General features: G+C 45.0%; 1 protein-coding gene and 1 long non-coding RNA gene across 3 annotated transcripts; both read left to right on the top strand.

Moving 5' to 3' along the window:
• The first annotated feature begins 16,602 nt into the window (after positions 1–16,602).
• On the top strand, positions 16,603–17,454 carry LOC141021975 (uncharacterized). The gene has a single exon (XM_073497844.1). It carries the CDS (start codon positions 16,603–16,605, stop codon positions 17,452–17,454), a length of 852 nt encoding a protein of 283 aa, XP_073353945.1.
• A 5,254-nt stretch (positions 17,455–22,708) lies between these two features.
• Positions 22,709–25,916, top strand: LOC109753468 (uncharacterized). 2 transcript variants are annotated; one of them, XR_005755030.3, is made up of 7 exons: positions 22,709–22,844; positions 22,962–23,124; positions 23,346–23,576; positions 23,680–23,848; positions 23,942–24,035; positions 24,697–25,193; positions 25,288–25,916. It is a non-coding gene; the product is annotated as an uncharacterized lncRNA (long non-coding RNA). The 2 variants fall into 2 exon arrangements; XR_005755031.3 differs by having other exon boundaries at positions 24,697–25,219.
• Positions 25,917–26,963: the final 1,047 nt, after the last annotated feature.

Raw genomic sequence — 26,963 nt, 5'->3', positions numbered from 1 at the left:
GGACTCTTGAACATATCGATCAGAAAGAATAACTTTGAGGTGGTTTCGTACACTACCATAGTCTCTTCGTTTGTTCTCCGCTATTAGTGACTTTGGAGTGACTCTTTGTTGCATGTTGAGGGATAGTTATATGATCCAATTATGTTATTGTTGTTGAGAGAACTTGCACTAGTGAAAGTATGAACCCTAGGCCTTGTTTTGAAGCATTGCAATACCGTTTATGCTCACTTTTACCACTTGTTACCTTGCTGTTCTATATTTTCAGATTACAAAAACCTTTATCTACTATCCATATTGCACTTGTATCACCATCTTTTCGCCGAACTAGTGCACCTATACAATTTACCATTGTATTGGGTGTGTTGGGGACACAAGAGACTCTTTGTTATTTGGTTGCAGGGTAGCTTGAGAGAGACCATCTTCATACTACGCCTCCCACGGATTGATAAACCTTAGGTCATCCACTTGAGGGAAATTTGCTATTGTCCTAAAAACCTCTGCACTTGGAGGCCCAACAACGTCTACAAGAAGAAGGTTGCGTAGTAGACATTAGCGCCCCCCTCTTTCCTTCTCCCCCTCTCTTTCCCCCTCCGGTAAAAGGAAAGGGGGGCGAATCCCACTAGGAGCCCAAGTAGGATTCCTCCTACTTGGGCGCGCCTAGGGCTGGCTCTCTCCCCCTCCCTCCTTTATATACATGGGGAGGGGGCGCCTAGAACACACATCAAACATTGTTAGCCATGTGCGGCGCCCCCCTCCATAGTTTACGCCTCCGGTCATATTCACGTAGTGGTTAGGCGAAGCCCTGCACGGATCACTTCACCATCACCGTCACCACGCCGTCGTGCTAACGGAACTCTCCCTCGACACTTTGCTGGATCAAGAGTTCGAGGGACGTCATCGAGATGAACATGTGCAGAACTCGGAGGTATCATACGTTCGGTGCTTGATCGGTCAGAACGAGAAGAAGTTCAACTACATCAACCGCGTTAACAAACGCTTCCGCTTTCGGTCTACGAGGGTACGTGGAGACACTCTCCCCCTCTCGTTGCTATGCATTCCTAGATAGATCTTGCGTGAGCGTAGGAAAGTTTTTGAAATTGCATGCTACGTTTCCCAACAGTGGCATCCGAGCCAGGTCTATGCGTAGATGATATGCACGAGTAGAACACAAAGAGTTGTCGGCGGTGATAGTCATACTGCTTACCACAAACGTCTTATTTTGATTCAGCGGTGTTGTTGGATGAAGCAGCCCGGACCAACCTTACATGACCACGTTCATGAGACTGGTTCCACCGACAGACATGCAACTAGTTTTGCATAAAGGTGGCTGGCGGGTGTCTGTTTCTCCAACTTTAGTTGAATCGAATTTGACTACGGCCGGTCCTTGTTGAAGGTTAAAACAACAAAGTTGACGAAACACCGTTGTGGTTTTAATGCGTAGGTAAGAATGGTTCTTAATAGAAGCCCGTAGCAGCCACGTAAAACTTGCAACAACAAAGTAGAGGACGTCTAACTTGTTTTTGCAGGGCATGTTGTGATGTGATATGGTCAAGACATGATGTGATATACGTTGTTGTATGAGATGATCATGTTTTGTAAAAGTTATCGGCAACTGGTAGGAGCCTTATGGTTGTCGCTTTATTGTATGAAATGCAAACGCCATGTAATTGCTTTAATGTATCACTATGTGTTAGCGATAGTTGTAGAAGCAATTGTTGGCGAGACGACCACGAGGCTACGATGGAGATCCAGGTGTCAAGCCGGTGACGATGGAGATCATGACGGTGCTTTAGAGATGGAGATCAAAGGCACAAGATGATGATGGCCATATCATGTCACATATTTTGATTGCATGTGATGTTTATCTTTTATGCATCTTATTTTCCTTAGTACGGCGATAGCATTATTAGATGATCCCTTACTAAAATTTCAAGGTATAAGTGTTCTCCCTGAGTATGCACCGTTGCGACAGTTCGTCATGCCGAGACACCACGTGATGATCGGGTGTGATAAGCTCTACGTTCACATACAACGGGTGCAAGACAATTTTGCACATGCGGAATACTCAGGTTAAACTTGACGAGCCTAGCATGTACAGACATGGTTTCGGAACACTGGAAACCGAAAGGTCGAGCGTGAATCATATAGTAGATATGATCAACATAGAGATGTTCACCATTGAAAACTACTCCATCTCACATGATGATCGGACATGGTTTAGTTGATTTGGATCACGTGATCATTTAGATGACTCGAGGGATGTCTATCTAAGTGGGAGTTCTTAAGTAATATGATTAATTGAACTTAATTTATCATGAACTTAGTCCTGATAGTTTTTGCATATCTATGTTGTATATCAATGGCCCGTGCTACCGTTCCCTTGAATTTTAATATGTTCCGAGAGAAAGCTAAATTGAAAGATGATGGTAGCAACTACACGGACTGGGTCCGTAACTTGAGGATTATCCTCATTGCTGCACAGAAGAATTGTGTCCTTGATGCACCGCTAGGTGTGCCACCCCCCAACAACTGTAGACATTGTGAACGCCTGGCGGTCGCGTGTTGATGACTACTCGATAGTTCAGTGTGCCATGCTTTACGGCTTAGAATCGGGAGTTCAAAGACGTTTTGAACGTCATGGACCATATGAGATGTTCCAGGAGTTGAAGTTAATATTTCAAGAAAATGCTCGAGTTGAGAGATATGAAGTCTCCAACAAGTTCTATAGCTGCAAGATGGAGGAGAACAGTTCTGTCAGTGAACACATACTCAGAATGTCTGGGTATCATAACCACATGACTCAGCTGGGAGTTAATCTTCCAGTTGATAGTGTTATTGACAGAGTTCTTCAATCACCGTCACCAAGCTATAAAGGCTTCGTGATGAACTATAATATGCAAGGGATGGAGAAGACTATTCCCGAGCTCTTCACAATGCTCAAAGTTGCGGAGGTAGAAATCAAAAAGGAGCATCAAGTGTTGATGGTTAACAAGACCACTAGTTTCAAGAAAAAGGGCAAAGGAAAGAAGGGGAATTTCAAGAAGAATGGCAAGCAAGTTGCCACTCCCGGGAAGAAGCCCAAGTCTGGACCTAAGCCTGAAACTGAGTGCTTCTACTACAAAGGGATTAGTCACTGGAAGCGGAACTGCCCCAAGTATTTGGCGGATAAGAAGGATGGCAAAGTGAACAAAGGTATATTTGATATACAATTTATTGATGTGTACCTTACTAATGCTCGTAGTAGTGCTTGGGTATTTGATAATGGTTTGGTTGCTCATATTTGTAACTCAAAACAGGGACTACAGATTAAACGAAGATTGGCTAAGGACGAGGTGATGATGCGCATCGGGAATGGTTCCAAGGTCGATGTGATCGCCGTCGGCACGCTACCTCTACACCTTCAGGATTAGTTTTAGACCTGAATATGTGTTATTTGGTTCCACCGTTGAGCATGAACTTTATATCTGGATCTTGTTTAATGTGAGACGGTTATTCATTTAAATCAGAGAATAATGGTTGTTCTATTTATATGAGTAATATCTTTTATGGTCATGCACCCTTGAAGAGTGGTCTATTTTTGTTGAATCTCGATCGTGGTGATACACATATTCATAATATTGATGCCAAAAGATGCCAAGTTGATAATGATTGTGCAACATATTTGTGGCACTGCCGTTTAGGTCATATTGGTGTAAAGCGCATGAAGAAACTCCATGCGGATGGACTTTTGGAATCACTTGATTATGAATCATTTCATACCTGCGAACCATGCCTCATGGGCAAGATGACTAAAACTCCGTTCTCCGGAACAATGGAGTGAGCTACTGACTTATTGGAAATAATACATACCGATGTGTGTGGTTCAATGAGTATTGAGGCTCGCGGCGGGTATCGTTATTTTCTAACCGTCACAGATGATTTGAGCAGATATGGGTATATCTACTTAATGAAACACAAGTCTGAAACATTTGAAAAGTTCAAAGAATTTCAGAGTGAAGTGGAGAATCATCGTAACAAGAAAATAAAGTTTCTACGATCTGCTCGCGGAGGCGAATATTTGAGTTACGAGTTTGGCCTTCATTCAAAACAATGTGGAATAGTTTCACAACTCACGCCACCTGGAACACCACAGCGTATGGTGTGTCCAAACGTCGTAACTGTACTTTATTAGATATGGTGCGACCTATGATGTCTCTTACCGATTTACCACTATCGTTTTGGGGTTATGCATTAGAGACAGCTGCATTCACTTTAAATAAGGCAGCATCTAAATCCGTTGAGACGACACCGTATGAACTGTGGTTTGGCAAGAAACCTAAGCTGTCGTTTCTTAAAGTTTGGGGTCGCAATGCTTATGTGAAAAAGCTTCAACCTGATAAGCTTGAACCCAAATCGGAGAAGTGCGTCTTCATAGGATACCCAAAAGAGACTGTTGGGTACACCTTCTATCACAGATCCGAAGGCAAGATCTTTGTTGCTAAGAATGGATCCTTTCTAGAGAAGGAGTTTCTCTCGAAAGAAGTGAGTGGGAAGAAAGTAGAACTTGATGGGGTAATTGCACCTTCTCTCAAATTGGAAAGTAGCTCATCACAGAAAACCGTTCCCGTGATGCCTACTCCAGCTAGTGAGGAAGCTAATGATAATGATCATGAAACTTCAGATCAAGTTACTACCGAACCTCGTAGGTCAACCAGAGCACGTTCCCCACCAGAGTGGTACGGTAATCCTGTTCTGGAAGTCATGTTACTAGACCATGACGAACCTACAAACTATGATGATAAGCCCAGATTCCACAAAATGGCTTGAGGCCATGAAATCTGAGATGGGATCCATGTATGCGAACAAAGTATGGACTTTGGTTGACTTGCTCGATGATCGGCACGCCATAGAGAATAAATGGATCTTCAAGAAGAAGACTGACGCTGATGGTAATGTTACTGTCTACAAAGCTCGGCTTGTCGCGAAAGGTTTTTGACAAGTTCAAGGAGTTGACTACGATGAGACCTTCTCACCCGTAGCGATGCTTAAGTCTGTCCGAATCATGTTAGCAATTGCCGCATTTTATGATTATGAAATCTGGCAAATGGACGTCAAAACTGCATTCCTTAATGGATTTCTTAAAGAAGAGTTGTATATGATGCAACCAGAAGGTTTTGTCGATCCTAAAGGAGCTAACAAAGTGTGCAAGCTCCACCAATCCATTTATGGACTGGTGCAAGGATCTCGAGGTTGGAATATACGCTTTGATGAGGTGATCAAAGCATATGGTTTTATACAGACTTTTGAAGAAACCTGTATTTACAAGAAAGTGAGTGGGAGCTCTATAGCATTTCTAATATTATATCTCGAAGTAGTGATATCAGAGTGATCTCTCGGAAATTCCGGAATTATCCGGTTTAAACAATGGTGGAATGCGCGCAAAAGTATTTCTCATCATCTACTTAGACACCAATCAATAGAAAACCTAGATTCTTGGTGGTATTTCTGAAGGAAATATGCCCTAGAGGCAATAATAAAGTTGTTATTTATATTTCCTTATATCATGATAAATGTTTATTATTCATGCTAGAATTGTATTAACCGGAAACTTGATACATGTGTGGATACATAGACAAAACTCAGTGTCCCTAGTAAGCCTCTACTAGACTAGCTCGTTAATCAAAAGATGGTTAAGTTTCCTAACCATAGACATGTGTTGTCATTTGATGAATGGGATCACATTAATGTGCTCGACAAGACCCATCCGTTAGCTTAGCATAATGATCGTGAAGTTTTATTGCTATTGCTTTCTTCATGACTTATACATATTCCTTTGACTATGAGATTATGCAACTCCCAGATACCGGAAGAATACCTTGTGTGCTATCAAACATCACAACGTAACTGGGTGATTGTAAAGATGCTCTACAGGTATCTCCGAAGGTGTTTGTTGGGTTGACATAGATTGAGATTAGGATTTGACACTCCGAGTATCGAAGAGGTATCTCTGGGCCCTCTCGGTAATGCACATCATAATAAGCCTTGCAAGCAATGTGACTAATGAGTTAGTTGCGGCATGATGTATTACGGAACGAGTAAAGAGACTTGCCGGTAATGAGAATGAACTAGGTATGAAGATACCGACGGTTGAATCTCGGGCAAGTAACATACCGATGACAAAGGGAATAACGTATGTTGTCATAAGGGTGCGACCGATAAAGATCTTCGTAGAATATGTGGGAGCTGATATGAGCATCCAGGTTCCGCTATTGGTTATTGACTGGAGACGAATCTCGGTCATGTCTACATAGTTCTTGAACCCGTAGGGTCCGCACGCTTAACATTCGATGACGAATTGTATTATATGAGTTATGTGATTTGGTGACCGAATGTTGTTCGGAGTCCCGGATGAGGTCACGGACATGACGAGGAGTCTCTAAATGGTCAAGAGGTAAAGATTGATATATTGGATGATAGTATTCCGACACCGGAAGTGTTCCGGAATGTATCGGGTACATATCGGAGTACCGGGGGGGGGGGGGGGGGTTACCGGAACCCCCCGGGGGAAGATATGGGCCATAGGAGGGAGGCACACCAGCCCACAAGGGGTGGCGCACCCCCCAAGGAAGGAGGCCGAATAAGATTAGGAGAGGGGGCGGCGCCCCCCTCTTTCCTTCTCCCCATCTCTCTCTTCCACTCTTTCCTCCTCCGGTAAAAGGAAAGGGGGGTGAATCCCACTAGGAGCCCAAGTCGGATTCCTCCTACTGGGGCGCGCCTAGGGCTGGCTCCCTCCCCCTCCCTCCTTTATATACGTGGGGAGGGGGCGCCTAGAACACACATCAAACATTGTTAGCCGTGTGCGGCGCCCCCCTCCACAGTTTACGCCTCCGGGCATATTCACGTAGTGCTTAGGCGAAGCCCTGCGCGGATCACTTCACCATCACCATCACCATGCCGCATGCTGACGGAACTCTCGCTCGACACTTTGCTAGATCAAGAGTTCGAGGGACGTCATCGAGCTGAACGTGTGCAGAACTCGGAGGTACCGTATGTTCGGTGCTTGATCGGTCGGAACGAGAAGAAGTTTGACTACATAAACCGCGTTAAGAAATGCTTCCGTTTTTCGTCTACGAGGGTACGTGGACACACTCTCCCCCTCTCGTCGCTATGCATCTCCTAGATAGATCTTGCGTGAGCGTAGGATTATTTTTGAAATTGCATGCTACGTTTCCCAACAATTTCAACTTTCCATATAAACTTCTTAGGAGACACATGAAGATGAGCATGCATTCGCAAATAAAAAGACCTAACAGAGAACCCCTTATCTAGATTGCAAGTCCAGGTTAGAATCTCTAACATTAGCCACCACAATAACATTTATTCTCTTGTTCACGGACAACCACATTTCTAGGAAGTCTTCACAAAGATCTCTTCTGAAACTCAAACATCCAAGCCCTTGACGAATTTCTTCATGAACTGTAATATTGTGTAGAAAATAATAGCATATAGTCGAGGGAATTTATGAGAGAATGTCTCATAACTACTCAAGTGACCTCCTAGAATCTGGAAGACTTACCATTTCATAACTTGATTTTGCAAAAAGGGAGGAAATACTCATAGCATCCATAAGAGAATTCCAAAACTAAAAATACCCTGGTTTCTTTTGAGATTGAGAAAGGGGTTTCCATTCAAGTACTTTTCCCCTCAATAAAAATTACCAATTTCTTTTTAGCTGACCAAATTTCTTCTTCATTTTCAAGTTTCCATAAACATTTCACCAACAGTCTGGTATTCATGAGACCCAGATTGAGAACACAAGTCAACCAAAATACTTAGGTTTGCAAATCATATCTCAGTTAACCAAAATTGTATTTATGTCTTCATGTCCTTTGGCGTCATTCTAGGAGATTGAGGAGACACTTGAAGAGGTGGTACACTAATGTTGAAGGGGTGTTCAAGAACCTGAAGAAGGAGATTCTGAGTTAGCTAGACACTCTTGATAAAAATAGAGAAACCAACCCTCTTAGTGTGGGGGAAAGAGAGCTTAAGCTAGTTTTACATACCAACTTGAAAAAGCCGCTTAGGGATGAGGAGCTCAAGTGGAGGCAGAGAGCAAAGGAGAAAAATCTGAAAGCGGGAGATGGCAACACCAGGTACTTTCAGGTGAAATTCAGTGGCAGAAAAAAACTATATCTTTGTCCTCCATCATAATGGGGAGAACATTAAAGGGGTTGATAATATGGCTAGACATATTACTGGGTTTTATAAAGATTTATTTGGTTCTCCAGAGGTTTCCTCCATTAGGTTGGAGGGAATTTAAGTGTTCCCAGCATAGTAGTGAGGATAGGGCCTTTTTTTACCAAAGAATTTGACTTGGAGGATATGTTTAATTTGAAGAATAACAAGGCTACTAGCCTTGTTGGGCTATTTGCTGAATTTAATCAGATGTTCTGGGAAGAGGTGAAATTTGATTTAAAGGAAATGTTTGATGCTTTTCATAGGGGGGCTTTGCATATTGAGAGACTCAATCATGGGATTATTGCTTTGATCCCTAAGGTGGTGGATGTTGATGTAATTCATAAGTTCATGCCTATTCTCTATTAAATGTCAGTTATAAATACTGACAAAGCTTTTGGCAAACAAATTGGGTGTGATTATTGGGAGATTTGTTGCTGAAACTCCGACTTCCTTTAGTAAGGATATGCACATCATGGAAGCGGTAGTCCTTCCGCATGAGACCATTTATGAGCTGCATTCAACAAAAGGATCAGAGGTTCTTTTGAAGATTGACTTTGAGAAGGCTTATGATAAGGTGAATTGGCCCTTCCTTTACCAGATGTTGCAAGCCAAAGGCTTTGGTGGCACTTGGGGGAGGGGGGTGATGAAGTTGGTTAGAGGAGGCAAAATTGATGTGAAAGTTACTGATCATACTGGGGGGTCGAGTAGGGGGACCCTTTATCCCCCTTGTGGTTCAATATAATTGCTGATGGCCTGGCTTCTCTCATCAAGAAAGCCCAGCATGAGGGCCGACCACAAGGATAGGGCCGAAACCCCTCGCTGCCCAGCCTCACACAATTGCCAGTGAGTCTGCACCACAATGCGTCTGTTGACGCGCACAACAAGCACCACGCCGCTCTAGTTCTAGGACCAGAAGATCGAAACCACGTACGGGCGGAGAAGCCCCATCGTCGTCATCGAATGTGCAGGATTTGCCTGGCGACGGCGAGGAGAGGGAACATGGAAGATAGAGCCGGGGGAGGATGTACTGGGTGGCCGCCAATGTCGCCCAAGTGGATGACACATGGATGGGGAGGGGGCTAAGGTTATGTTAGGAAGAGTAGTTGTAACTACAAGGTTGGATACAAATATGTATGCATTGTACCCCCAAAAAATCGTATGTGTCTGAAAAAATGTATGTTTATTCAAAAGAAAAATATCAGCCCGCAAAAAAACCCAAATCATAACGCCCACACGTGTGGCATGTTTGCACATAGCCCACACGCCTTGTTCCACGTTGATTTTGTTTTGCACGAGTCCTAAAGAAATCTGTTTGAATCTGAGTGCCACGTGGGCATCATTGTGTGTGTGGGCGTTGGAGAGTTCGCCCACACGCCCCGCAGCACGCGGTTTGCCAGCTGCGCTCTGTGGACGGAACTAGTTTCTGCCCACACAGCCACCACCTAGTCCACGCGCGTGTGGGCGAACTGCTTTTCGCCCACACGACACCCGTACATTGTTTGTTGGCAACTGCATTGCAGTTGCCGTACGTAGCAATTAGGTAAACACACATGGCAACTATGATTCATTGCTAGACGGCAACTGCAGTTACGCGTACGTGGCAACCAGATAAACACACATGGCACCTGTGATTAACCATACATGGCAACTATGGTTGGACCACACGTGGTAACTAGGTAAACACACATGACAAATATTGTTTGACAATATGTGGCAAGTAGTTAATCACACACGGCAACTACCATAAATTAGATATGGCAACTATAGTTAACCAAAACAGAGAGAGTTACCATACTTTTACAACTATATTTGCCATCCCGGATGACAACTAAATCGTCATCCCGCGGGTACCTAACGTAGTTGCGCTAGGACGTGTGGGCATATTTGCTTCGCGCCACACGCACAGGGTGGGGATGAGTAGTACTTGTTGGGCGTGTGACACGAAGTAGCTGCACCCACACGTGTGGGCAATTCTAATGTTCGCCACGTGTGGACGTTATCAGGAAAAAAAAAAGTATTGAAGAGCCGTTGCCTTCTTTGGCTCGTTGCTCCTATCTTGTGTGTTCAGATCTCCAACACGATATCTGGAGAAAGGGAGTAACATATTTAGGATCTACTGTGTGTTACCAGCTTGTAAGCATTGGCACTCGGTCAGATAAACTTACACTCCGAGTCTGTTGTGATCCATCTGCTCCCTTGTTCCGCCGCCACCGCTTTGCCTCTCCAAGGCAATTGCAACGTTCGGTAGCTGTTGATCGCGGCCTCTGACATCGCCGAGTAATCGCTGGGTATGTCGTTATGGGGCAATTGCCAGGGTATCTGCCACGAAGAAAATCATGGTCTTACAAGCCGGAAAACAGTGCGATCCACGCAAAAGATTCTGGAAGACAATTTACTGCATTCCAAACAGCACAAGAGCTGTGAAACAAAAGCATTCTGCATGCAGCAGCACCTCGGCAGATCGTGGCTTGGCTCCCCTGAAGCATGGTCTGGCCAGGAAGCCGCTGAAGGCACACGCCATGAATTTCCTGAACGACATGTGCCTGACTACTCCTCCATTCTTCAGCGCCAGCTGATGGCTCTTGCCTTCGTCTTCCACCGCGGTGGTCGCTCCTTTGGCAATGACGAGCGTTGCCGGGTGCCAGCCGGCGCCGAGCTTGCCGTCGCCCCGACGAGGTCCACTGGAGCTGCTAGTGTGATCAGCAGCTGCTGCAAGAGGGAGGGGAAGTGCGATTTCATTCAGTTCTACCGAATCGGAGAAAATTGCCGTTTGAGGTTCAATTCACGCACTGGAAACCCTCAAATTGCCGCTTACGTCGAATCGAGCCGGCGCTGAACTCTGATTTCGCCTGGCTGCAATGGGATCCCTGAAGCCTGCTGTCCACCCAGCTCAGAACCTGCTGCGTTAGCTCGATCAGCGGCACCGAAGGCAAGAAGGAAATTAGCATCTATATATACCATTCACCGCAAGAGGTTCAGAAGAACAGAAGAGAATGCATGTGTACCCTCATGAGTGCTGTTGTGCCCTTTCGCAGTAAGAAGTTCAGTCGTTCATCTACAGGAATGGATATTTATAGGAGCATCAGAGTATGTGTATGATAGGAGAGATACCCGGAGAAACTAGTAGCATGATAGGCTTGCCTTGTTAATCACTATACTAATAACCTTCCACGTGGTCATGGATGTAGGTAAGAGACTAAGAGAGATACCCGGAGAAACCCATGGCCAGTGCCATGTCCAGCAAGCTGGTCTGGCCTAGTTTTCAGGTTCCTGCCTCGAACCATTCCCGTCAGTACGGAGAAAATTCTTGAGATCGAAAGTAGAGGGGGAAGTTGCACCGAGAGTCGAGAAAGGATTCAGATCGCGTCCAATCCAATGCTGTCTCCAAGAAACATGGGCGACTTTAGCCTGCAATCACTACTGCTTTATTAGTCCTCATAGTATTTAGGAATAATTAATTTCATGTCCTACTACCTCTCTCAGTTTACAGGGCGTGCGTGTATCCCTAGGTCGTCAATTTGACCAACCTAATACAAATCATATATTACAAAAAAGTACCAACATAAACTTCAGAGTTTCTACTTTCGAAAGGTATAATTTTTGTGTTATATAGTTTATATTAGGGTGATAGAATTGACAACCTAGGTATACGCGCAGGACTTGTAAACTGAAATGGAGGTAGTAGTTAGGTTACACTCGGCAGTTTTATCTTTAGTTTTCAAAAATCATCGGTTCTGTCCAAGTCACTTCGCTCCTCTTATGTTTTTGCCCTTAAACTGTTAGACCATCACTTTAAAACTTCATCACAAATTCATACTAACTCGGAAAAAATGCAAATAAGATACCAAAATATTCAGAAAAACATCACCTAAATGTGCATGTCATTTGCATTTATGCCAAAAGTGTTGGAAAGTCCCTATCTCAGTTTGAGCTCATATGATCTCACCATGAAAAGTAAAATCTGAAAAAAAAAGTTGAAATTATATAATTTTTTGGTGGCAAACATTGATCAATGCTTTGAGTTCTTGCCAAGTTTCATCTGGGAATGATATTTGTGGAAGTGGTGGCAAAAAATAAAATTGATGCTCCAAAACAAAACCATTTTGGACTTCCATGAATGTCATTCCCAGATGAAACTTTTTCAAAGTGACGGTCGACCAATCAAAGTGCAAAAGCATAAGAGGCACTACTAGAAAAAGGGTTATAGATAATATGGACACTAATGGCGCACCACACACGTGGTGCGCCACTACTATATACTAATGACGCACCATGTGTTGGTACGTCATTAGTGTCCAAATACTAATGGCGCACCACACCCTCGATGCGCCACTACTAACAATTTTTTTTTATTTTTTTGTCAAAACTAGTAATGGCGCATCAGGGGAACTAGTAATGGCGCACCACACCCTCGGTGCGGTGTGGTGCGCCATTACTAGTTTTGCCCAAAAATTCCACCGAATGCACCCCCCCCCCGACCGCCTTTTCAGTTTTAGAAAAAATAAAAGAAAATGATGGAAATATCAAAAAAAATAAATCCCATGTGATATGTGGTCTAGTTGTTGGGAAAATTTACAAATATGAATTTCGACTTTATTTGCAAAATCTCTCTGGAATTTGTAAAATGGGCATAACTTTTGCATACGAACTCGGATTAAAAAGTTTTTTATATCAAAAATCATCTACTCGAAAAGTTACATATGAATTGAATGGGGGGAACCCCGTTCATAATCTTCAAAATCCCAAAAAACCTAACAGAACGAAAGATACGGGGCTTTTAAGATCTGGAGGGGAGAAAAATGAAAAAAAAATTAAACTTACTAGTGGCACACCATTTGCTAGGTGCGCCACTAGTAACAGAAAAAAATTGGTTTAAAAAAAATGAATTTTTTTTCAAAATATGACACGTAATATGACCGGGAAGTTTGAAATATTTTTTCAAAATTTCATCACACTCATGAACATGAACAAAGTCCTAGACATAAACAAGGTTTAATAGGATTGATATGCTAAACATATCAACAAGTGCCTGTTAAGTGAGCTGGTGCTGGGGTTGGATAGACCTTTGAAGTTAAGCGTGCTTGGGCTGGAGTAGTGTGAGGATGGTTGACCTTTTGGGAAGTTTGACCACGGAGTGCGATTGACTTGAGATTAAGCATATTGACCCGAGATTAAGCCATAGTGACCCGAGATTAAGAAAAAACGAAAAAAAATTGAAAAAAATATTTCTGAAAAAAATTTGAAAAAAAAAGTTAGTAATGGCGCACTTCTATGTGGGCGCACTGCCTGATGCGCCATTAGTATACCAGATATTAATGGCTATACTAATGGCGCACCTGTGGTGTGCCATTAGTAAAAAATTCTAATGGCGTGATGCTAGTGGCACATCTGTAGTGCGTCATTAGTAGGTAAAACAGGTGCGCCACTAGCAGGCCTTTTCCTAGTAGTGAGGAGCGAAGTGGTTTGGGCAAAACCAAGGATTTTTGTAAACTAGGGGTAAAATTGTCAAGTGTGACCCAACTAGGGGAATACAATTAATTATCCCTATCATTTAGGGTCATATTTTGACCATGATTTAAATTAATAAAGTATAGCTTATACAGCAAAAATAATATTATCGAAAACTATGTTCAAATACGAATTAACGAGGTAATTTTTAGTGACATGCATCATTATTTTATTAGTTAAATCTATGGTCAAACTCTGACACAAAATTTGAAGGGACCAATAAATCAGAACGGAGGTAATAGTACAGATTGGGTCTATTGGTTGTGAATATTTGCCTGATAGGGGATGCAACACACACGCCACCATATTCGATAGGTCCGTATATTGCACAGATGATAAGCCTGAAGTATATGCGTGCGATGGGGTGAGCTATCGCAAATGATGAACCAAACTTGGAAGGTCTGTCATACATCCGACATCACAGAAGAAACATTTCCGTTCGGACCCCATATCACACACGATTAGAGACACAAAATTGTGTGGGGTTGAGAAATTCATTGCCCGCGATTTGCCGGAGAGAAACGTTTGCGTTCCAACCACGTATCACACATGATTGGAGATTAAACAATCGTGTGGGATAGAGTCAGTCATTGAATACGATACGATATATGGAGTGTGTGCGTTACTTAGTCCATCGCACATGTTGTCTACGATGGTATTGTATGTGGTGGTTCGTCCATACCACATGCCCAACTTGTAGGTGTGGTGTGTACTTAGTAAATGGTTGTTCAAATTTCTTAGTGAGGATGGTGTTTGGCAAACCATGCTGCGCAACAAGTATCTAGGCCAAAAGGCGGTGTCTCAGGCATATTGGAAACCTGGCGACTCACACTTTTGGGCTGGCCTAATGGCGGCAAAGAAACAACTCTTTCGCTTTGGGTCTTTCGCGATAAAGGACGGGTCGGAGATTCGTTTCTGGGAAGACATCTGGCTAAGCAATGCCAGTCTCCGAGAACAATATCCAGCCTTGTACAACATTGCTCGCGATAAGAACAATACTATTGCGCAGGTGCTCAGCTCATCCCCGCCAAATATTTCGTTCAGGCGGGATTTGGTTGGCACCCAACTTATGTCATGGCATAATCTCTTATCCCGTCTGGATCTGATTAACCTGACGCAAGGCCGTGATGTGTTTCGCTGGAACCTTACTACATAAGGGTCTTTCACGGTAGACTCTATGTATCGTGCGCTCACGCATTCTGAGGTACCGGAGAGCAATAACAAGAAAATCTGGAAGGCAAAGATTCCACTAAAAGTTAAAATATTCATGTGGTATCTTCGTAGAGGTGTTGTGCTAACCAAAGACAACCTTGCATGACGCAACTGGCCAGGAAGTAAGAAGTGTTGTTTTTGTACTCATAATGAGACAATCAAACACCTCTTTTTTCAATGCAAGTTTGCGCGTTCTACGTGGTCAGTCATCCAAATAGCGTCAAATTTGTATCCGTCCACAAGTGTTGCCAAGATTTTTGGTCATTGGTTGGACGGTATTTCAAATAGGTTCAAAACGCTAATAAGGGTGGGAGCGTACGCCTTACTATGGTCGCTTTGGCTATGTAGAAACGATTTGGCTTTTAATGACAAAAATGCTTCTCCTCTGCAGGTTATTTTCCGCTGTACGCACTCGCTTTGTATGTGGTCTATGCTACAACGTGCGGAGTACCAACCGCTATTCAAGGTGGTGTGTACGCGATTGGAGCAGGTGGCTATGGAGTTTTTACCCAACATGGGTGGCAGCATAATCTCCGTATCGGTCCACCAACTGTTTCGACATAGGCATAGTGTCGGTCTATAGGACTCTATTGTTGCCGAATTGTCTTTTTTTTCTTGTCAGATTTTTAATGTTTGGCTGTGTGCATCCTAATTATGCAGAGGCCGGGTGATACTCTAAATATTTTGTATCGCTTGATGCTACATTTTGAGATAATAAAAGCGCCCTTTATCCAAAAAAGGTGTGTTGTGAGTGGCCATTGCTCACACACCTTTGTACGGAACCGTGTACAATGCAGTGGCCCAATAAGTAGGTTTAGCCCATCATCTAGGATGAGGCGATTTGGTGCTCAGGCACAAATGAGGCCATAACAGAACAACTTGAGCCGGGAACAACGCAACAATGCCGTCCAATGCTAAGGGTTGACTGGTTAAGGTACGGGGTGGGGTGTCGTCACCAGAGAAGAACAAGAATTGTGTAGGGTTGAAGGGATGGCCTAGACAGCAATTGGGGCTTCAAAACAAGTAAGAGGGGGAAATGACAGGGGCGAAAGAGGCGACGGAGACGGAGATCGCGCCATTGGCGACCACGCTCCAGGAGATCGAAGGTGAGAATTCCAGATCCCAGATAATCAGAGAGATTGTCATTGAGAGAGAAGTGAAGTTTGATTGGGCCACGGGCGTCGATGCGGATCCCCTGGGACTCCGCGTGTCCTGGTTGAAAACAAGGGAGTCGATCCGAAATCTCGCGAGGAGCTGCCATGGAAGGGAGGTGAATCTTGTTAAGGGGGGAGTGAATCAGCAAAAGGAGAAGGAAAATGATATGGCGCGGATCCGAAATAGACTGATCTCCATGAGGGTTGATCTGGAGACGATGTTTGGGGAAAGTAAGAGTGATTTTGGACAGGCTGATAGGGATTTGACACAGACGGGTGACCCTGAGATTCATTCGGATCGGGACAGGAAAGAAAGTGTGATATCAGATCAGTATCAAGAGATTGTCAAGGAGGAAATCACTGCTCCGGATTTGAAGGGATCGGAATCATCAGAACACTTGATAAAAGGGGACTCAATTTCTGAAAGTAAACCACAAACATCACAGTGTATTCCATACAGCCCCAAGAGTCAGAGATGGCGAGCAAGGACCTAACTAAGAACAAGGGCCCGATGCATGCCTCGGAGGGCGTCGACTCCAACGGGGGCGGTGGTGGTGGCGATCGGGTGGTGCTCCATGGCGACTCGTCCCGCAGCCAGGGACGGGGGGCCATGGATTTCCAATCACCTTATGTGGTGGTGCTGGACCTGTCAAAGGAGAGGGCAGCGCTGAAGACCCGCTGGCTCGTTGTCGGACTGTTCTTCTCCTTACAGGCCTTTAGCTCGGAGGGCCTGTTTGGAGAGCTCAGAGACAAGTGGGGCTTGCGGGGCAAGATGAAGTATACCCAGCTGAAGAACAATAGATACTTGCTCGAATTCGAGCGAGAGGGAGACAGACGCTTCATCATCAACAACGACCCGTGGTCTTACAAGGGTGATGCCTTCCTGATGGTCACCGCAGATGGGAACACGCCACCAGGTGATGTTGAGATCGCCCATATGCCCATCTGGGTTAAGATTTACGATGTTCCTCTAGTCATGCTCTCGGAACCGGTGGCCTGGCAGCTCGGCGCCTTGTTGGGGGAAGTGCTTGCTGTTGGTACTGACAGCGAGGGAAACATATGGGGGGATTTCTTACGAGTTAGGATTAAGCATGATGTAGACCTGCCTCTAACCAGAGACATTAAAACTCGTGAGCTAGGCATGTGTGAGGATGAGGTAAAGAACTTGTACACCCTAGAGGTGAAGTATGAGAGGCTGCCAAGGTTTTGTATGTATTGTGGTAGGATAGGCCACGGACAGCGCGATTGTAAGCTGCCGGAAGACCTCCAAAAGATGAGGTTTACGGCAGCACTGCGCGGATCCCCACTGAAAAGGAAAAATGGCAGGGGAGGGTATGTTGCGCCGGATGCATGCAGTGCATGATGCTTCATCCACATTGGGTCAGAGGGGTGTGGTGGAATCAGATCTGCTCCCCCGAAGCTCGCAATGAGAGAGTACGACGGAGTCCCGGAAGCGGTGATGGCGGATCCCCTGGTGCAAGCCGCGATTGCTGCAGTAAGTGCAATTAAACTGGGTGAAGGGCCTGCTGAGGCAGCCCTGCAGAACCTGAAGAAAGAGCATGCCGAAACTGGAACCTTGAGCCAAAATATGCCAGGCGTGACACAGATACCAGAGATGCAGATAAGGACGGTGCAAAACAGTGGTCATTCCACGCCAGAATACCCTCCGGGTTTTGGTCCAACTGTCGCGCCTCCGGGTTTTGGCCTAACTGCTAACACCGGCTCAGGTGCGTCTCCCTTGAGGGCACCAGCGGTGTTGACAGAGAGCAAGAATGGGTTCAGGCAAAGATACAGGGGATGAAGGTAGGAATGATGGCAGCGGAGGAGGGAGACGTAACAACTGCAGGAAAGGCTATAGCCAACAAGAAGGAAAAAACTGAGGGTAAAGGAACTGCTAGCAGTGTGGATGTGGTGCAGGTATCAGTATTGGGAAAGAGAAGTGACCGAGGTGAAGAAGGGATAGCCCTCGAGAAGACAAGAGCGTCGGAAGATGGTACTGATCAGGGCAAGAAGGTAAAGGGTACAGCAGGAAATGATGGCATAAATGAGGTGGGAAAGATGGAGGGAAAGGAAGCAACTGGCCCCGGGGCTGCCAGTCCTCTGGTAGGTGCCGATGATGGCGCCTACCAGGAGCCATGACGGTGCTAAGCTGGAACTGTCGGGGCCTCGGGCAGCCCCGGACAGTTCAGGAGCTAGTATGCCTAGTGCATACCCATAAGCCCAAGATCGTCTTCATCACTGAAACTAGACAGTGCGAGAATAAAGTTAGAGGCATAAAATGGAGATTGGGATTAAAGCATTGCCTCACCCATGATGGTAAAGGCAAAGGGGCTGGAATAGCACTGTATTGGGATGATTCAATAAAAATAAAAGTTCTTTCGTATGGGCCGAGGTATTTTGATGTGATTGTCTCTGAACCCAACTGTCCTAAGTGGCGAGGGACCTTTGTATATGGCGAGTCAAGGGCACAAGATAGACACCTTATGTGGAATCTGCTAAAAAACATTGCTCCGCAATCTGAGTGAGCCATGGCTAATGGTAGGCGATTTTAATGAGACCATGTGGCAACATGAACATCTTTCCTATGCACAAAGATCTGAGAGAAGAATGCAAAATTTCAGAGAGGTCTTAATGTACTGTGAGCTACATGATCTGGGTTACAAAGGTCCCATCTGGACATATGACAACAAGCAACACGGAGACAAAAACATTCGAGCAAGGTTAGACAGAGATGTCGCTTCCCAAGCTTGGTGTGAGCTGTTTGAAGAACACACCGTAACCCACATCTGCTCTACAAGGTCAGACCATTTCCCGGTTCTGGTTGAAATAGGTATGAATACTTGGCGCAAAAAACAAAATCGCACTTTCCACTATGAACAGATGTGGGAACGCCTACCATCTTTGCACACAACAGTGGAGAAAGTATGGATGGAGAAGGGGAAGGCAAAGAATCTGGCTGATGTTTCAGGTAAGCTGCTGTCGATGAGAGGGTCTCTCACCCGCTGGAGTAAAAATAACTTTGGTTCAGTCCTTCGCAAAACAAAAAGGGTAAGAGACAGTATAAGTAAACTTCTGGAGGAGCGTCAGTCGGAGGCTAGAGAGACAAAATTGAAGAAACTATCAAGTGAGCTTGATGAACTGCTGTTGCGAGAAGAGATCATGTGGAAACGACGGTCTAGAATTCAGTGGCTTAGAGAGGACGACAGGAATACGAAATATTTTCAGCGTAAGGCCACATGGCGCCAGAAAAAGAATTCTATTCGGAAACTGAAAAGAGAGGACGACAGCTGGGTGGAGAGAGAGGAGGAGTTACAGAAAATGGCCACTGAGTTCTTTAAGACTCTGTTTACGGCTGACAAAGGAGTTGATCCTAGTGCCCTTTTGAATCTGATTTCCCCTAAAATAACCACGGAGATGAACAACTCGCTGACCAAAGACTTCACTGACGAAGAAATAGCGAACGCCCTGTTCCAAATTGGCCCCCTAAAAGCACCGGGAGCGGACGGATTCCCTGCTAGATTCTACCAAAGAAACTGGTCCTTGGTCAAAGAAGATGTCACTACTGCAGTAAAGAATTTTTTTGAGATAGGAATCATGCCGCCCGGGGTTAATGATACTGTCATATGCCTCATCCCGAAGGGCAAAAATCCACAATACCTTAAGGATTTCCGGCCGATCAGCCTATGTAATGTTATTTACAAAGTGGTGTCAAAGTGCCTAGTGAACCGCCTCAGGCCTTTTTTGGATGAGATTGTCTCTAAAACTCAAAGCGCCTTTATACCAGGAAGGATGATCACGGACAACGCTATCATCGCGTTCGAATGTTTCCACAGGATAAATCACTCTAGAAGTAAATTCAATACCCATTGTGCCTACAAGCTTGATTTGGCAAAGGCGTATGATAGGGTTGATTGGTGCTACTTGGAAGGAGCCCTTCAAATACTTGGCTTTGATCGAATCTGGATAAAGTGGGTCATGGGCTGCGTCAAGTCGGTGTCCTATTCAGTGAAGTGGACTGGTCAACTGATGGAATATTTTACCCCCTCTAGAGGTCTCAGGCAGGGCGATCCTTTAAGCCCATACTTGTTTCTGCTGGTGGCTGATGGCCTGGTTAACATTTTGAACAGAGAGGTGGAAAATGGAAACATAACCCTGATCAAAATTGCTAGGGGAAGCCAGGGGATTTCTAACCTTCTATTCGCCGATGACAGCCTCCTCTTCTTCAAGGCAACCGAGCAGGAAGCAAGGGTGATTAAGAACGCTCTGCATCGATTCCAAGGATGTACAGGCCAACTTCTCAGCCCAGCAAAGTGTTCACTACTCTTTAGTGAGCTTTGTACACCTGAGGCACAGGGGAGCATAAAGAATGTGCTCGGGGTGACCTCTGTTTCCTTTGAGAGTAAATACTTGGGCCTCCTATGCCCGAGGGAAGAATGAAGAATGGGTGCTTCCAACCGATCACGCAACGTCTCTCCAAAAGATGCTCAGACTGGAACGAAAAATTCATGTCCTTTGCGGCAAAAGAGGTCAATGTGAAATCAGTGGCACAAGCCCTGCCCACATACCCCATGGGAGTTTTTAAAATGTCAGTTGGGTTTTGTGACAAGTATGAAAAAATATTAGGGATTTCTGGTGGGGAGACACGGAAAACCATAGGAAAGTACACTGGATGGCGTGGGATCAAATGACCAAACCAAAGAGAGAAGGTGGTTTGGGTTTCAGCGATATGCACTCGTTCAACCAAGCACTCCTTGCGAGGCAGGGATGGAGGTTGTTACAGAATCCAGACAGCCTGCGTGCTAGGGTCTTAAAGTCCAAATATTACCCAAATGGTGAGCTTTTAGACACATTTTTTGCAGCTGACGCCTCACCGGCTTGGAGGGGGATTGAGTTTGGTTTAGAACTCCTGAAGGAAGGCGTAGTGTGGAGGATTGGGGACGGAAGAAGTGTTCGGATCCAGCGAGACAATTGGATTCCAAGGAGAAGTGGTCTGAAGGCTGCCTCTTTTACACGTAACTGCAGGCTCAGATGGGTAAACCAGTTAATAAAAGCTGATACAAACGAGTGGGATGTGGAACTCATCCGGCAAATCTGCCCCACATATGACGCAGACGAAATCTGCAGGATCAGACTTCCAACAAAAAAGATAAAGGATTGTATCGCTTGGAACCATGAAAATTCAGGAGTTTTCAGTGTCAGGAGTGCATACAAATTGGCAGAGAAAATCAAGAGCAGAAGCACACCTACTGCATCAAGCTCTTTATGTCAGGCCAACAACCGGAGCATATGGGACTTAGTATGGAAAGGTAAGATGCCAGAGAAAATTAAAATCCTCAATTGGAGGGTTGCCACAAACTCTCTAGCTGCGACAAAGAACAAACAACGTAGGACGCTGGAGGTCCTAGCAACTTGTCCTATCTGCGGTCAGGGAGATGAAGATGAATACCACGCAGTTGTTAGCTGCACTAAGGCCCGGGCATTGAGGATGGAAATAAGAAATAGGTGGGAACTGCCAACTGAGAAAGGTTTTGCATACACTGGACCAAACTGGCTGCAGTGCTTGCTGGACACATGTAATGAAAAAACCAGAGACAGAATTCTACTACTCTTCTGGAGGGCGTGGTACTTACGTGAAGACTGCATACATGGTGAAGGGAAAGCTCTGGTCTCGGTGTCGGCAGATTTCCTTCAGAAGTACGAGATAGAAATCATGCAAGCGTCGGGGCCTGAACCAGACGCTGCGGGCAAAATCAGCCTTTTTCCTGCGGTGTCTGGCAAGGTAGCGAGTTCATCGAACTAGTCTCGGCCCTGGATCCCCCCGCTGGCAGGTAGTTGGAAGATTAACACGGATGCGTCTTTTGTGCGAGACAGCGACAAAACAGGCCTGGGAATGATCGCTAGAGATTGCAAAGGTATTGTTGCGGTGTCGGTCTGTAAAAGAATCAACCCTAGTGCAGGTGTTGAGGAAGCAGAGGCCGAAGTGGTGTTGATGGGACTAGCGGAACTGAGTACCGTCTACTGCGGGCATGTTGTTGTGGAATCTGACTGTCTGAACCTGATAAATCGTCTGAAGAAGAACCTCACAGAAAGATCCCTTTTGTTCCACATCATAACTGACATTAAAGCCCAAACCGGGATCTTCCAGTCTATCACCTGGTCGGCAGTCCGTAGAAATCAAAACAAGATGGCCCATGAGCTGGCAGGATTAGCAAGAAGAAAAGGGGAATGTAGGATTCTCGCAGGTGTCCCTGATGAGCTAACAGATCTCTTATTAAGTGATTGTAAACCTCATGTAAGCTCTGTTTAAGCCATTTTGGCTGATCTAAAAAAAAATGAGCCCGAAATCTGAGCCTTCGCCTGCTGCGTTGAGATTGCAGAAAGTCTGACACGCGCGACAGAGTTGCAGCGCGAAAAAATGAGGTTACGAGACTTATACGCCTTTCCACAGTGCGCTCGTGTGGTCCCTTTTCGTAGCTCGCCGCGCCCATCGTTAGGCGTCGTCATGGGACGTGGAACAGAACGCTCGAGGTCGTTCCGTGCTAGCCTGAGCCTTCACGGGCTCACGGCAGTGGACGTGTCTGTGGGGTCCACCAAATGGGGAAATTGTGGAGTGTTCCAGGTGTGGGCGGCTGACAAGCGGTGAAACCGACCAGGGAAGGGGGGTATGGCGTGTGCGGCGACCGCTCCTTCTGCCGGCGGCGTGGCGATGTAAGCTGACGGCGGGCTAGAATTCCTACTGGATCCAGTCGACCGGTGAGTTCCCCTAGGCCAGCGCCTGCCCCCCCCCCCCCCCCCCCCCCCCCCCCCCCGCGATCCGTAGAATCGAACCCCCATGCCCCCGCCGCCGGTGACTCGTTTGCTGTGTCCCAGGTTTCCACTAAGAGAGGAGTCAGCAGATAATTTGAAACATCCAGATCCGGTGCCGTTGGCGCTACTGCCACGCCGCGAGATCCGGGGAAGGAAGAATGCTTCGCCAACTAGGTCTCCACAATCCACGGGGGAGGTGAATCACGAAGCACCTGGCTGGACCAAGGTAATGCAAACAAATTTCTTATCAGTTCAATACGGCCATCTTTTTGTAGGAAGTAAAAATTGCTAAGGAGTCTGGCAAAGATTATTTTCAGCACTCATCGAGTGTGTTGGCGTAGTGTGATAAATGTTTAGTGCACTGCGAATATTAGAGTGGATGATTTTCTGTAGGATTTGATTGTTCATGCATTGTTCGATTTATACCAAGGTTGTGTCAAAATTCAGGTTGAGGCTGGGGAGTACACCGCCCTGGAACAATCCATCCAGAAATATGCAGAAGAACCTAGTAAGAGTGTGGTGAAACCTGAACTTGGTCTGAGTTTCGACTTGTCGGGTGAGGCGTATGACTTTTACAATTTGTATTCGTGGGTGGTTGGCTTTGGGATACGCTATGGTAAGAGTAGATTGAACGATAAGAGCACGAAGATAATGCAGGAGATCCTGTCCGGCTGTGCGGTGAGAGATAATGCTTTGATGTTCATTTTGTTTCTTGACAAACGATGATTCTTGGCGAAGTGAGTTTCCGTTGGTTACTTATTTGGTGGACCTTGATGTGCAGGGGAAGCCGGAGGTGAAGAACAGCCGGTCATGCAGGTGCAGTGACAAGACAAGTCTGTATGACATGCCATTCGGTCTTTTTGTTCGGGTGAACCACCATTTCCAGAGTGTTATACTGGTGGGTGTTTGCAGAATTTCTTAGGATGATGGGCATACCTGCAACAAACAAGGTTTTGCACTGTACTAACTTTGCCTGGCAGTATTTATTTGTGCTTGTCTTGCGTTTGGTGATGCTGAGTAGTTCTTTTTGACAAATCGTGCAGATCAGAAGAGAGCTATGGAAGTTGCAATTCAAAAGTGTATCCACACACCGTGCACAGATGGTGCAAAATGGCACTTCTAAACCATGACAAAATGGTATGCACTAGGTGTAAGCTCATTAACTCCCATCTAACAGTGAAGGAAAATAATGAAGAGATTTTGGAAGCGAGTCGTATCGAATGAATAATGTTTTTCAGTGGATATGATGAAACTAGGCGTTTTTCAGTGATATATAAGCATTTTTCTCTAAAGTGGGGGTATAGGTTGACAAATGTCCAATCACGTAGTGATAGGGACCTGCAGTTCTAACAATATGGTAGAACCTGGAAAGGTGTTGAATAAATTTAAGCTGATTTAGACAGCATGCTTGGTCAAGTTAAGCGTTTCTAAATTTGTATGTTGCTGAACTTCTAATTATGAACTTCAGACTAAATTTTGGATTTTTTTTTTCTTGTAAATGGACTAAGCCTGGCCATTTTTATGTCGTTTGCCTTCAAATTGCCACTAAGATGGGCAGTACCAAATACTGTTAGGACGGTGTTGTCGCACTTATACTCAGCTTACACTATTGCCATAACAAAATCTCTCCCTCGATCATCTAAGCCAACCGATGCCACACCCATATGATGACTGGTCTCATTATTTTATTATAAGCACCGGCAGTGAATTGTTATCACAACAATGGACAAATATTTCAGCTCAATGCGACTCATAATTCAACACAATAATTTTCTAAAATTATCTCTCGCCGTTTCAGGGATGATTCTGTGATGAAGACTTAGTAGGTGTCTTGGGAGATCTGGCAGATAGATTGGATGCATGTTGGTCCTTTGATAAGTCAATCCACCTCAAGCAAGCAAATTTTGGATGAGTGCTTATCATCCAATGAGCGTTTGGTCAAGGAATTAGCAAGCAATATTTGGATAAGCCCAAAATCCTCATAGCTGAGTCGGAGTGTCTTTGCTAACTACTAATGCATCAGTGCATGTGTCAAACCAACCTTTTCACTTCCGCGGAAAAGAAGGTTAAGTACAGTCTAGGCGGCGCAGCAAAGCACGCAACCGCTTCTAGTTAGAACTAAGTGCGCAAAGCCTTACTTCAAGGGTGTGTTCTGCGCTAAGATTACAAGCACCAAATGCAGCGAGAGCGCTATGCTTATATTTGTGAGGCACTACATTCGTCTCTAGTTCGATGGGTGAGAGGGAGGAGAGCTATGAGGAGAAAAGAACTATGATTGGAAGTATATGGATCCGAGTATGTCGAAGACATAAATCTTTTGGGTAAATATTTTTGATTTGGCATCTTATTTTTGCTCGTGATGACCTTTGAAAGTTGATCTTACATGCAGGTGCTGTGAGGCGAACAAATCTGGCTATTGAGCGTCATGCGAGCAAAATATACACGAAGGCTATGTTCAAGCGGTTTGGGCAAGGTACTCATCGAAGGGACTTCATAGAAGGTTAATGAGATTGAGAGGGGGAAGAAATATCTGACACACAACAATGCTGCCAAACGTGAAAAATGGTGTAGAGTGGTGTATGAGGTCAACATCAAGGAAGACGGGAATGAATTTGAGTGTGAGTGTGGCGAGTTCGAGCACACAGGCAGGTTGACAAACAGTTGGGAGAAGGGCTGAGCAAACGCACGAAGATTCTGTAGCATCAGATGACTGGGAAGGTCACAAAAGAACGACATGCCCGGGGATGCACCAAAGCAGCCATGTAAAGCCCGGCAAGTGTAAAAACTGTGGAATCGAGGGGCACCGCCGGAACTCACGCACATGACCATTACATGGCGTGCAGAATTAAATTTGTTGGGCTATAGCTTGATCTGGGGATTTTTCTGGTGTGCTGTCCATGCTTGTTCCTCCATGTTGTAAGACTGTAAAACATTGTGTGTTTGTTCGTTGTATTCGAAGAGATCGAACAAATGGTGTCACTATGGAGTGAGGAATTTTAAATAATCTGGTTATGAAAACGTTGGCGTTTCTGTGATCGTAGTGTTTTTTGCACGCTTGGTTGAGTGAATTTGTGGCGTACAGGCGAGATGGTTTGATTAAATTTGTTGCCGGAAAATATGTGTGGGTAGTGCCGACGTATGGTAGGTTTCATGGGAATGGAAGAAACACGTGGCGCACAGGCAGCTTGTGCAGGGTCTAGTGTAGCGTGCTGCAATTCAAATTTTGAATGTCAGGCTGGAGCGCAGATGGACCAGGATGGCCCAAGGAAAATCCAGAGCCGTGAGGGACGAGCCGTTCCTTTAGCCCGTGGCAACGGCAGCCACATTAAATGAGATGATGGCCCACAATAATTTTATGTTGCATACAGTGGGAATACCTGATAAAATACAAGTTACGGCGCGGATCTGTCACTGGATGGCTAAGATATCAGGTGTAGCTGAGCCTGGGCTGAGAAACGAATTTTCGCATCATCTATCTCTACTATTAACATGGGAGTTGATAGGTTCGCCTTACCTCTTCCCTCAATTTTTTCCTCCCCACGTTCTCTCTCGTTTTGGTTTTCTGTTGATTTTTTTTGGTAATGTTAACCGATGCCGCATAAAATAAAAATCAATATAAATAAAGTAACCTGAAGTTAAATCTAAACCAAATCGGTCATTTCCCTTATCTTACCCAAATTTAATCCTGCTAAAAACTCAATTAAATCAAAACTTTACTCCCACCCCGACCCATACCCAAATCAAATCAAATCTTATCAAAACCACAACTAAATAATAAATTTCATTGCCTTCCCCTACTCATCATCAAATCAAATTTAATCTTACCAAAATCTAGAAGTGGGCGTAAGGCATATGTCGGACAAGATTTATGTTGAACCACCAGAATATGTATGCCCTCGTTGCAACACATGGGCAATTAGCTAGTTTCTTGTAATAAACAAATTTACATGTCATATCCAACAAATGTTCACCGCGATTTCAGACCGAACACACAATATATTTCATACCCATCAAATGCCCACCAATATTTTATAATTGACATCACGGTACACCATATAGCTAATA

This window comes from Aegilops tauschii, chromosome 4 (assembly GCF_002575655.3).
Source record: "Aegilops tauschii subsp. strangulata cultivar AL8/78 chromosome 4, Aet v6.0, whole genome shotgun sequence".
Classification (NCBI taxonomy): Eukaryota; Viridiplantae; Streptophyta; class Magnoliopsida; order Poales; family Poaceae; genus Aegilops; species Aegilops tauschii.
This window is presented reverse-complemented; position numbering and strand designations above follow the sequence as displayed.